The sequence below is a fragment of the Pangasianodon hypophthalmus genome, chromosome 23, assembly GCF_027358585.1.
Source record: "Pangasianodon hypophthalmus isolate fPanHyp1 chromosome 23, fPanHyp1.pri, whole genome shotgun sequence".
Lineage (NCBI taxonomy): Eukaryota > Metazoa > Chordata > Actinopteri > Siluriformes > Pangasiidae > Pangasianodon > Pangasianodon hypophthalmus.
The window spans coordinates 2,174,737-2,188,370 of NC_069732.1; the positions used below are offsets into that span (position 1 = coordinate 2,174,737).

Genomic DNA, 13,634 nt, shown 5'->3' on the forward strand with positions numbered 1-13,634 from the left:
GAAAAGGAGAGGGATAGAGGGAAAATGGGAAAAGAAAGAGGAGAAAGGATAGTAGGTGCAGTGTGAGTTTAAACGAAGCTGCTGATTGGTCACAAAGTGGCTGTTGGAATTGTTTTAATAATTAGTCAATAATCATGTGTGTGTGTGTGTGTGTGTGTGTGTGTGTGTGTGAGTGTGTGTGTGCACTTTTGTGTTTTGTTTTTTTTTGCCCAGAACTTGGTGCTTGTTAGTCGATTAAACCACAGATTTTGACATTCTTCTTTTCTGATCTCTCTTTGTGATTGGTGCAAAGCCTCTGTTAATGAAGTTGTAGCGGTATCTGTGACTCCGCCCCTTGAGCAGTCCCCTGCCCCGCCCCCAATAACACAAACAACACCTGGTAAAACTTTACAGAAAATCTCAGAGTAGATGATCTGTTGAATGTGTTTGTTGTTATGTTTTGAACATTTGATCCACAGCACACTAGTACAGTTTAGGGTCATAGGTCATGCTAATCGCTAATGCTTAGCATGGGTTAGTGTGTTGAGCTTTTGTTTTATAGACTAATAGAAAGCGCCCCCTAGAGCACACATTAGACCATTACATAGTGACTAAATGATATTAGTCTATAGAGTTTCATTTTGTTATTTCTCTCTCATTGTCTCTCAGTCCTGTCACTTTCACACATCTAACTGCACAATCTCTTTCCTTTCTGCTTTTTCATCCTTTATCTGCATCCTGTGTTCTCGTTAATGTGTGAAGTGCCTTCGTCCTTCACACACACCGCAGCTGGTAATGATGATTAGCAGCAGTTAGACATGTTTCCATGATTTTACAAAATAACAGTCCTGTAGTGTTCCCTCAGTCCCCAGTTAGTGCGCTGGAAACACTCCATGTTAGTGTGTGTCGTGAGATATGACATTTTAGAGTTATAGATTTCTGATATTGGGTCAGAAATTGATATTCCTTATAAACTGGCAAATCAGTAGAACTTTTTACTAGATAGATTTTTACCAGAAAAAAATAAAGATTTTTAACATTTTTATGATGTTATTGAGCCAGAAAAAGCTTACTGTAATCTTCATTGAGTGAATCAGTAAATATTACACGTGAGTTCATACACACTCAGCTAGCGACTAATAAACCTGGTGTAACTCAGAGTAATGTATTTAGTGCTATATAGTACATTATATTACATTTATTAATATTTTATACATTGTGTGTATCATAGAGACGGTCAGCATGGTCTGCTTTTTACAAGAAATTACCAAGAAATGAAAAAGTTAGCAGAAAGGCGACTGGACCAATTAGATTTGAGCAAAAATATATATTTTTTAGAAATATTACTACATGATATTACTACATACAATAAGTTGTGGCAAGTAGATTGATCATGTAGATTTTACAAAACAAAAATCCAAAAGCAGGCAGAAATGTTTGGTTCCAAGTAGAACAAATAAATTTTACAAAACCAAACTAAATGAAATAATTACTGTACCAAATCAAATTGATTCACCAAATAGATTTTACCAAGTAATAAAACTTCACCAGAAACCTTACTGTACCAAGTAAATTTATCGTGTATCATTTTTGCCATGAAATAAAAAGTTAACAGAAAAGTATTATACCGTGGAGATTTACCAAGTACATTTTTACCTTTTTTCATTTTTTTAAAATTCACTGTAAAGGTGTACCATGTTATAAAAAAAAGTAATCAGAAAAGTTACGATTTTACAAAAAAGTTACTGAAAGAATTATTCTATCAACTAGATTTAACCCAAAATTTTGCAAAAGTTACCAGAAAAGTTACTGTACCAAGTAGATTTTACAAACAAACAAACAAAGTAAATAAAGTACCAAGTAAATTTTAGAAAAACAAAAGTGTTTTTTTATAAAATCTTCATGTTATGATGAGAAAATTCCATTATCATCCATCCCACTGTCATTTTTGCTTTATTGTGGTTTTTATTCTGTTTTTTTTTCAATATGCCTCCGTCATTTTCGTCACCAAAGCTCCAGTGTGGGTGGAGCCTCTGGCTCCATTGGGGGCGGAGCCTCCAGCCCCAGCGCCTCCCCCTGCACCAGACCCCGTCTCCGAACCAGACCCCGCCCCTTCATTGCCTCTTGAACCTGTCATTTCACATTCATTTGGATCAGCTCCGCCTCCACCTCCGCCTCCCCCAGTGCCAGGTGTGTCAGTAGTGTGTGATTTCCATCCACTCGCTTATTTCCAGCAGTTTTTTGAAGACGGCTGAAAATGGAACCTTTAAACAGGAAATGAGATAAAGGGTGATGGAAACAGATGCATAAACAGTTTGGAGCTCATGGAGGCGTACACTGATGTTTATCTGACTGTTTGGTACCGAAGTAGCCCACACAAGTGTGTGTGTGTGTGTGTGTTTGGCAGTTACTCTTTTGATGATGTCGTCTCCTCTTTAGATTAGCTGATCATCTAAAAGATGTTGTCTTCACCACTTTTTTGATAATTTCCGCAACATTCCAGAAAACGTTTGGATGGAAACACACTTAAGCAGACCTGGTGGCATGTGAATGTCTGTGGTTTTGTGTGTGTGTGTGTGTGTGTGTGAACCACACAAGTTAATCATTGTAATCAAGCAAAATACACACTGTCTTTGACGCTTTTATGTATGTCAGAGTGAGAATATAAGAAGTGTGTGTGTGTGTGTGTGTGTGTGGTTGCTGTGGTGTGCCATTGTGATGCCTCATTTCTTCCTTTACCACTGACACGTGTGTGTGTGTGTGTATGTTCTCATCATGTTAAGAAATTGAGGAAAAGTCTGTGGCTCCCCCACCTGTCAACGGTCGGAAAGGCAAGTGCACGCTGTGTGTGTGTGTGTGTGTGTGTTATAGACTAGCATGAGCCTCATATCCGTGTACAGAACTGTAAATGATGTAATAAGAGCTTCATTAGGGAGCACACATGAGGTAATGCTCTGTCTCTGCATGTCACTGCTCTGTCTCTCTCGCTGTCCCAGCTGACGTACACGCTAACGGTTGCACGGATATTCGTTTTTACTATTCACCCAGTAATTCCAAAACGTAGTCGACTACTCATCTTTTCCATAGTTACAACAAAAACTCTTTCGCGATGTCTCTCTCTCATCTGTGCAGTGAAGAACACTTCCTAGCGTACTTCAGTTCACAGCCACGCACAGGATACACATTTCCGGCTTCAGTGCTTTTTAAACTGCACCATTAATGATGAAAGTAAATAAATCAGTGCAATAAATGTGCAAAATAATAAATCTGCATATCATCTTACACTATATAAGGACATAGCAGTTCTTAAAATGCGCTTGTGTGGACTACGTTGCGGCTGAAATCACTGATTCTGGAGCTGAGAGTGCGCAGCATGGAAGCTCGTGTCCGTCAGCAGAGCCTTCGTTACTGCTCACTCAGCCGCCTTGCTCGGCTTGAGAGGTTTTTCTGGGAGGTTTTTCTCTAGCAGATAATCACCGCCATGTTCACCTGTGGCTTCAGTAGCATCCGAAAACGAAAACTTGAAACTAGTCATAACAGCCCCTTTTAAAAACCTGACTGAGTGAGATTGGATAGCGATGTGCAACCCGCGGCTCAGAGTGTGCGATTCGAATGAGCTGGTCATGACAGATTTTATTAAAATTTTATTTAGCTTTAAAGTACAACATGCAGGAGTGGGATTAAAATCAGTCTCTACTTCATACAGAGTGATATTAAAGGGTTAACAGTCCAATAAATAAAAAATAACAATAATAAAAAAAGACTTCTCCCAGTGTAGTCTTGTGCATTTGAGGGTAGAAGTCTCTTTATCGTCTGTCTCGATGTTTTTTTCCTCCACTCCGTCTAGTCGACATCCTGCAGCGGTGATTAGTCCACGGTGTTGGCTCACTAGTCTATGCAACCCGTAGAATATAGCATTAGCACTAAAGTCTTTCTTTGTCTTTCATATTTCTGTGGCGTGACATCAGAGGTGACGTGGGAGGACCTGCAGAAGAAAGTCACTGGTATGGAGTGCATTATGGGCCCTGTAGCGTGACCTTTGACCCAGAAGGGTCATTATTAGTTAGCTTTAGTGTGTGTAGTGCTGTGTTTTTGCTCTTCCTCCTGCAGTGATGCTCACACACACACACACACACACACACACACACACGGTACAGAGGCTCTATCGGGACATGATGACATCAGAAAGTGTCAGGGTTCAGTCTCATTTCCATATGCGCATATCTGATTTACATATTTATCACCAAAAAAAGAAATGACTGTGATTGATTTACATATTTTTATATCTGTCTTTCTCTCTCACTCTCTTTCTGTCTTTCCAGCTTTTTTTCACTCTTTTTCACTCCCGTTTTACATTTCTTTCAGTTTCTCTCTGACTCTTTCTTTCTCCTTTTCTCTATCTCTAAATCTTTCTTTTCCAGTGTCTTCTTTTAGCTTTCTTTCTTTCTGACCCTCGTTATCTTTTTTCCTCTCCCCCTGTCTCCTTCCATTCATCTTTATTTTTCTCTGATCCTCTCTTTTTCTTTCTTTCTTTGTTTTTTGTCTGTCTTTCAGTCCCTCACTTTCTTGCTCTCTTTCACTCTTCCCTGTTATTCCATTTCTCATGTTTCTGTTATTTACACTGTCTCTTTTTCTCATCACAGTCTTTGTCTTTTTTCTTTTTCTCCCATTTTATTCTCTTTCTCTGTCCTTTTCTGTCTGTTTTTTATTCTCTGTAACTCTCTTTCCCTCTTTCCCTCTGTTAGTCTCTATTTTCTGTCTCTGTCTCTCCCTACTCTTCCACTTTCTCACTCTGTCTGCCTTATTTATTTATTTTTCTGTCTTTTTTCTGTCTTTTTTCTGTCTCGCTCTCACTCACTGTCCTTCCTCTCACCCACTTTCTTTTCCATTCGTTCTGTCTGTGCACTTTTTCTCTCCATCTGTTTTTTTCTTTTATTCTTTCACTTTCTCTTTTTCTCTCTGTCTCTCTCTCTCTCCAGCTAAGACTGATGTAGAGAGATGACAGGATTATTTATTTATAAAGCAATGATTCCATCGAAAAACTGGAATTCAATAGCCACTAATTAGCGTTACACAAGTGGCAACATGCTCATTTGAAACTGTTCACTATTACTCGCTGTTAGCAAGGTTAGCATTTTAGCATCTTTAATAATTGATCATTACACTGTACATAAGACGGTTCATAATGTTACTGAGAGAGAAAGATAGGACACACACACACCAACACACACACACTGTAGTAGATGATGCAGAAACACAATCTTCTGCTGTAGAGAACTGCATTAGTGAACACTGACAGTGTGCTTATTAGTTATTAGATTTATTAGTGTGTAGTGGAAGTGTGCTTAGGTAATGTGAGTGTGTGTGAGTGTGTGTGTGTGTGTGAGATGCTTTTCTTTTGAGTCTCTGATACTTCCTGACACAGTTAGACATGTGCCAGTAGTTGTTTATAAAGTGCATCATGCTGTAGGAAGTGTTCTATAATGTCAGATATCAGGACTCAGTGTGTGTTCGCTCTCATTAGCTACATATTCATGTAGCGTGTTTGCATTAGACTAGCGTTAGTCAGCAAACACAAGCAATATTTTCTCTGAAAGGATGTAGCAACACACACACACACACACACACACATACAGCGTGTCATTTAGTTTCTTTAGGTTTCTTTTAACCCTGCGAAGTGGCGAATCCTAGCAGTGTAATCCAATATAAAAAGAAAATTTCATTACTGTGATTTCTTCTTTCTGACAAAAGAGTGGAATTTGTGCTAATTACCAAGTGGCACTTTTCTAAATCTGAAGCTAGCGAGAAACTGCAAGCTAACACATGGTGCATCCAGGGTGTGTTAGAAGTGAGGATATACGATGTACTTTAATTTTAAATTAGACGCCACCGGAGCTACACAAAGCTACTGAGTGAGATAAATCCTGATAAATGATTAGCTGATTATTAGCATGATGGAATATCGGCACATGCCTAAGTGCACTGAACACGCACGCATGACTTGTTTGTGGTGGAGTGTGTGTGATTTATTATTTTTTTAAACATGTGATCATTTTGCCTCCATTTTGCATTTCATCCACACCCTCATCCTCGCTCCGGCTCAGTCGAGACAGTCACAGAGAACGGAGATGCAGGTAAACGAACGCGAGCTCCAGTCTTTCCATGACTCTGATGCTCTTTTAATGACGTGTCACTACACGTCACTCACTTCAGAGTGTTTAACACAACAGCGGCTGATAGAAACGCTTTCACATTGGTGTCGCAAAGCATCTGGATGAAAACGGGACTTGTAGGAGTGTGTAGGAGTGTGTAGGAGTGTGTTCTCCTGCATTTTCTTTTTTCCTCCCCAACATTTACTTAATTTACTACAGATTTGGATAATGATGTAGACTAGTGTGGTGTGTCTGGTGACTCTCTGTGTTTGGTCTCCAAATGTCCACTCCTCTCTCTCTCTCTCTCTCTCTCTTTCTCTGTCTCTTTCTCAGCTTTCCCATCTCTCTCTCTCTCTTTCTCTTTCTCAGCCCTCCTGGCTGTCTCTCTCTCTTTCTCAGCCCTCCTCTCTCTCCCTCTCTCTCTCTGTTTCTTCTTTTTCTCAGCCCTCCTTGCTGTCCTTCTCTCTCTCTCTCTCTCTGTCTCTCTCTCTGTTTCTTTTTCTCAGCCCTCCTTGCTGTCCTTCTCTCTCTCTCTCTCTCTCTCTCTCTCTCTCTCTCTCTCTCTCTCTGTTTCTTTTTCTCAGCCCTCCTTGCTGTCTTTGTCTCTCTCTTGCAGCCCTCCTGGCTGTCTCTCTCTTTTTCTCAGCCCTCTTATCTCTCTCTCTCTCTCTCTCTCTCAGCCCTCCTGTGTGTTAGAGTTATATAGAGTACTTATATACTATAGTTATGTTCTGTATAAAACAAATTTGTGTAAAAGTTGGCTATGGAAGTTTTGTATGAAGTGGCTCGTGTAACTGGGGCTTGGTCAGGGAGGAAGTGTTATTAGAAATATTTATTAAAGAAAATAATGAGTATGAGTATTAAAGGTCTAAACCTTAAACCTTAAAGCTTGACTAATACTATTGTCTGTGTTAATGTCCTACTGAGTAAAAATACTCAACACAGTAGACCTTATAGGATGTTTTCGCAACTTCTATTTCTCCGATCGTCCAGAGCGCTCTCATTATCACCAAAAATGACTCTGTCCAACCTGCAAACCTCCCAAAGTGCAAACATCTCCTACTCGACTTTATAGTAAATGTTCGATAGTAAATCTGCAGAAGTCCTGGAAATCGGGATCAAAACTTATAAATCAGTCTGTGTATTAGAACTGAGATGAGATCAGTAGCTTGCAGTGCATCGGACACACATTCACTCTGGTGTCAGACTTATAATTTATTATTTATCTTTTGTAAATATTGTCAGTAAAGAAACAGGATAATGTAATGAACCTTCATTTCACTGGAATTGTGTGACTTCTGCGGATTTCTACAGATCACCTGAAGTGCTTTTCCGGGAACATTTACTATCAAATCGAGTAAAAGTGTTCCACATCGGTAGGTTTTCAGGTCAGAGAGAATTAGAGAGCTGTTTTTGGTGGTATTCAGAGAGTGGAGGATAGTTGGAGAAATAAGATCTCGAGTTACGTTGATATGCACCTCAAATCACCATTTTGAGACTGTAGTGTAACAAACATGAGAAATCTGACAGTGTGCTTTTCTAACAGTGTTGTTGATACAGAACCTGCACAAAGTGTGAGGGGATTTCACAAGTTCAGCTGTGCTAATTTTATTCTCATTATTAGTAATAAGTTTGCTGCAGAGCAGGAGGTGAAACCTCAGACCTTAGTGCTTTTGGTGCACCTCTGGCAGAGCCGGTGCTGCTCAGCTGCAGTCTATCCCTGTGTTTCCATGGAGTTTTAACCTTTAATATTAGAGAACGTCCTCACAGAGAACATGGTTCTAGTCTCTATCCAACCAGCTAACTGTATTTATAATGGAAAAATTCCAAAATGTTTATTTTTTTCCATGATATTCAGCATTTTTAATGTTTTTCCCCCCAGGTTCTCTAAAGGATCCATCCAGGGTATGTATATTTCTCATTTCTTTCTTATTTCATATGCTGTGTGCAAAAAAAAGGAAAGTAACTGTGTCTTCGAACAATGTTTCCAAACAGGAAGTACTTTCAACAGTGATTAAAAGTATACAGTATGTATGATGACATTGTGATGACATTGTGATGACGTATGATGGTATGGTTTCTATAGTAACAGCGGATGCACCACATACACAGATTAAAAACATGTAATTGTTGATATGATGGAGTTTTCTGTAAGGAAAAATGTGTTTATTTAATATTTAAGGAAGGAGTCTCCAGTGTGAGCGCTTTGTAACAGTCAGGTGTAAAGCTGTAACTTTAAGTTTACTGACATCTTCAGGACAGAGGAGGTTTAAATGAAATTCACGTGAGAGAAAAGGAGAGTAAGACAGAACAGGTGCTGATTTGCTTTGCTGACGTTCCGCAACAGTAAATGTAACTATAACTGGATAAAAAGTAAATAAAATAAAAAGTAAATTTTTTCATAAATAAAAAAATTCTGGTTTTAAGAGAAATACAGCTCTTGGGGACATGCAGTTATGGGAAAGTAATCAACAGTGTGGTGTTGTGATGAAATGGAGTTGCTGTTACCAGCTTGCAGTTGATTATTTTCCTCTAACAGCATGCCACACGGTGTTTTATTCCTTACATATTTTAGTATTTGATTTATGATGTCCTCGTGTCCTGTACAGCGTGGAATGGACAGCCTGTCTATGAAGTCCTCGGACAGCGATGTTAGTGACGTATCCGCCATGTCCAGCGCATCTCGGCTTAGCAGCGCAAGCTACATGTCTGTCCAGTCTGAGAGAGCGCGGGCCGCTCGCAAAATTAGGTGGGGTGTGAAATTTGACCTTTGACCTCCAACCTTTCATCTTTATCTATTTATTTATTTATTTTCTTATTACAGTTTATTCTGCATGCTCACAGTTTTCTCTCCTGTCTTCTGTCTTGCATGCTTCCTTTCGGCGTGTGATTGTGTGTGTGTGTGTGTGTGTGTGTATGCGTGTTTGTGTGTTTCAACGTATATATTATATATATGTGTTTGTATGTATTTGTATTGTGATTTTGTATTTATGTGTATGTACCTGTTCTCCATCTGTCTTTTTATGTATGTGTATCTTTGTTTTTTCTTTGTGTATCTATCTTTCTGTGTGTGTATTTGTGTGCATCTCCGCATCATTGTGCCTGTCTGCTTGTGTGTGTGTGTGTGTGTGTGTGTGTGTGTGTAGCCGTGGCGAGGCTGTCCAGCAGAGTCAGTCTCAGGGGGAGGAGTGTGTGATGGAGGGAGAGGGGAGTGTAGACAGAGGAGAGAAGGAGGGAGAAGGAGAGCAGGAAAATGGAGTAGAGGAGGAGGAGGAGGATCCTGACAGGTCAGAATCATGTGAATGTAGTCATTCATCCCAAAATACAGCTGAGTTGCTAAACTTTTAAGGGACTTGCACAGTCTTGGAGTAAATTTTATATTCAGAGTCAGCGTCAAACTTTCAGAAATGACGTCAGTATTTATGTGAGGAAAGTTCCTGGTATTCAGAGTCGGGTTACGCAGCCACTGAAGTGGAATTATTGAGCACCACGTTGGGATGAGTAAAGACTGAATATCAGCATGTGCAATTTCAGGATTTAAATCCTCTCTACCTGTGCTTAATGAATACGGCCCATAGATATTAGACCACAAACAGGCAGAGAGTGTATACTTTCAAAAGTAAGTGCTCCCCATATACTCACTTTGAGTTTCTTTGTTTTTTAAAGCTCTTTAAGATGCAGCAAAGAATGAAGTATAGTTGGTTTTTTTCTTGGGAAACATCTGATTTGTATTAATATAATACATTTTTGTTTTAAACTGTTAACACCCTGTGACCTGTACTTCCTTACCCACTCATAACTACCACGTCCCTCACTAGAGGAAAGAGACAGAACCACTTGAATGCAATGCTGCAAGGGAGCATGCAACAAATAATTAGAAACGAATTGCACTGTACTATAATGCAGTAGTGCAGTCAGTGTAATCAGGCTGGAAAGTACACTGTAATGTCTCTGATTATATATCCTCTAGTTACAATTTCATATTTTCTGACTTTTCTTGTGCTAGTTCTCTCAAGATGAAGCCTGTATTTAGCGTTCGATTAGCTCTCCTCCTCTTCCTCATCTCCTTCGCCTCTACATAAATACATCTCTGCCCTTTTTGTTGTTGTTTTACTGCCATAGAATTATTGAGTAAAGGTAACTTTTCCTAGGAACAGTTAGCTAAATTGCTTCTTCTCATCCCTCATGGTCTGTCCAATAGCCTCAGGTTGTTGTTTTTTTAGATTTAATAGCCATACACCTATAATATTTACTTTAAATTGGCCACACATTTACCTGTTTGTATTGTATAATACCCATCAGTGTTCTTTCTACATGGTTTAGGAAATGTAGTTATTTTTATAGAAGATTGATTCATTTTTGTAGCTTGGCTTGAGTCTGCTGCTAACGATGATTTTTATTTCATCATTTCAATCTATTATTTTGTCACACTTTTATTAAAGCTCAGAAACAAGCATTAGCTGAGCTAAATGCTACATTGTTTGGTAAGTGATGAAATAAATACCATTCTGAGCACTTTTTTCTCTTTAGATTTTCCTGTTTAGTACTGACCTTCGTCTCTGGCCCTGTCCTGATCCTATAGCTGAACCCTGTCCTTTCCACTCTCTCTCTCTCTCTCTGTCCTGTCCTCCCTCTGTTCTTCATCCTTTTATTCTTCCTCCATCATTCGTACTCCTGCATTGCTGACAGTGGGTTTACGTCCAAAATGAAACACAGGGCTCAGACAGCAACTCCTGGCTCCAACATCACCAAGAGCTCCAGCGTCGGAGGAGAAATGTGCTCGCTCGGCAGGAACGATGATGATGAGGATGACAAGAAGAGGCGCTCTAGCTTCGGAGCCAAGATGGCCGCTATGGTGGGTCTGGGGAAGAAGAGCCAGAGCACATCGCAGCTGGATCCAGAGGGTAAGGAATCTTTTTCTTATTATTATTATCATAAACAGTAGTAGTTCTAGTACTGTTTTATTTTTTACATTAATTTTATTTTTAGTTTAATGTTATTTATTAATATTAAAACTAATAATAATAATACCATTATCATCATTACTACTAATATAAAACTATTACAACTACTACTACCATTATTTCTGCCAAAAGGTTTTCAACTACTCTCATGACTACCAAACTACTGTTACTAATTATACTGTTATCAACTAATTTTAATAATAAAACTACACAGTTATTAATAAACCTTCTTCTGCTACAAGTTAAACTACTACATTACTACTACTAGTGCTATTAAAACTGCTGCTAACAGTGTTACTACTAGAACTTTCACTACTTCTATTACTATTCCTGCTGTTAAACTGTGACTCCCGTTATTACATGCAAACAAACACCACTACCACCATTAATAAAGCTGTACCGTAAAACTGACGCTACTAATATGACTAATACTGTTACTAAAACTAGTACTTACAACGAATCCTTACAACTGATATTGCTAATACTATGGATTTTACTAAAAAAAATTTACCGTGAAGTAAAAAGTTCTTCTATTACCGAAAGCAAATATAGTGGGTGTAATTTTCTGTTTGATTTTTGTTGCCTTCTGTGTGTTTCAGCCCAAATCCCTGTAAACCCAGCGCACTCGTGGACTTTAGATCGGTGTGTGCTTGCTGTAGAATATCTTTGCAAAAAAACAAAAAAACAAAAACAATGTGTTTTATTCATTTAGCCTATGGTTAAAAAGAGATGTGTGCACAGAGGAACCCATCATTATCGTTAAAAAGAATAATGACTTTTTATATTACAATTCCTGGAAAAAGCATTAGATAATGCAAGGAAGTTCTGAAGGAATTGTTCCAAAAATCCTAGTAGACGTTCCTGAAGTTCCTGAATGGTTGTTCTGAAGTTCTAAGCAGTAGTTACGCAGCTCCAAACATCCATCTCTGGGAAGTTATGATGTTCTGAATGGTTGTTTAGAAGTTCTTAGTTGTAATTCTGCACTTCCTAGCAGGAGTTCAGAGGTTCCAAGCAGTTTTCCAAGAAGTTCCAGTAGTGAAGAAGTTCCAAGAAGTTCTGAGTTGTTGTGCTGAAGTTCTGAGCTGTATTTAGTAGTTCTGAAGACAAATTAGAGGCAGTGCTGCTTGAGTTGTTTAAATATTCAGTTGTTAATCATTAAATGAACTCGGATTTATTTTCTGAGCACAGAGAAAAGTGTGATGAATTCCGCTGGTTCATTCAGGAGCTGCTGTTGAAATGATACTGCTATCAGCACAATGAGCAAACTACAAGGAAGCTTTAGACCCCAAACCTGAAAATGTTGTTCGTTCAGATGTTAAAATGAAATACTGTAACTCTACCTGTTAGGGATTAAAGGATGATAAAGAACTCCCAAGAATAAACTGTTAACTGTTAATGCGTGGTAATGTATGCTGATTGCAGGAAGCAAACGCTGGACTCGAATGCTGCCTCCCAATTCACCTACTTATACTACGCACTAAAAGTATGTGAAGAAAAAGTTCATACTTTTGAGTGTGTAGCAAAAGAATATGCAAGTACTGGGACATTAACACTAACACGTCATGTAACGGAAGAGAACGTTGTTGTCTAGTTACGCACACCGTCACCGTAAACAACCTCCTCGCTGCATTTCAGCTCTTCTTCATTCATTATTCCTGATATAATTTATATCATTTAATTTACCATTCCCTTGATTTATTTTTCCACACTTCATTTACACTTCTCTAAAATGCATGCTTGAATTCAGTGAAGCAAACCGCCACAAAACTCCTCCTCCCTCGCACAAGGAGTTGTGGGTAATATTAGCTGAAAAAGTGTCCACGGATCCACACTTCGAAAATCTACCAGAAATATTAGACCATCCGGGTACCTCTGGGATCCTCCTTTCAACATGCTATGATTTGGGACACTAATTCTAATCTCACATACTATTTAGGACGTATAGTAGGTGAATTGAGACACAGCAAAAGTGTTAAAGTAACTGAAGAAAATCCATAAATTGTTATTATTATATATTGTAGGGAAAAACACATATGCAGTTAAACAAAGTTAATCCAGTCAACAGCTAGTAACACTCGGAGGTGAAAAATGGAGCATTCAGCAAAAAAACAAGCTACAATAGGAAAAATAGCTTGGATTTAAAGATGAATACACAAAAATTCAACGAGACAAAGAAACAGAATGTATTAAACAGACTGATTAACTAATTGTGGTGAAGAAAAAAACCCAATGACAAGAAAGCAGCAAAGACAGAACCAAAATATAACCCCAAACTGTCACAAGGCCCTCGCAGCCACGGAACCCACAAAGCTCAGGGAAACAGTAACAGTGTAAAGTGTACCTGCTTTACCTGTTAGTGAAGCATGTGTTTAGGTTCAGTGATAACACATACACATGGGATGGTTTTTACAAATGATCATTGTTCAGGAATACTGGTCTGCCATTGGCCTTCATTTCCTTCCCTTGGTGAGCTCCTGTGTGTTTTGCTCTCTGCTGGTTTTCAGGAAAAGAAAGATCTCTCTCTACTTCTGTACCACAC

General features: G+C 38.8%; 1 protein-coding gene across 1 annotated transcript in view; it reads left to right on the forward strand.

Moving 5' to 3' along the window:
- rims2b (regulating synaptic membrane exocytosis 2b) overlaps positions 1–8,006 on the forward strand; it is a 73,223-nt gene extending 65,217 nt beyond the window's left edge. Inside the window, exon 28 of the mRNA XM_053228288.1 lies at positions 293–8,006. Coding sequence (XP_053084263.1) covers positions 293–408 — 116 coding nt within the window. The 3' untranslated portion in view covers positions 409–8,006. The remainder of the gene's footprint in view (positions 1–292) is intronic.
- The last annotated feature ends 5,628 nt before the right edge of the window (positions 8,007–13,634 follow it).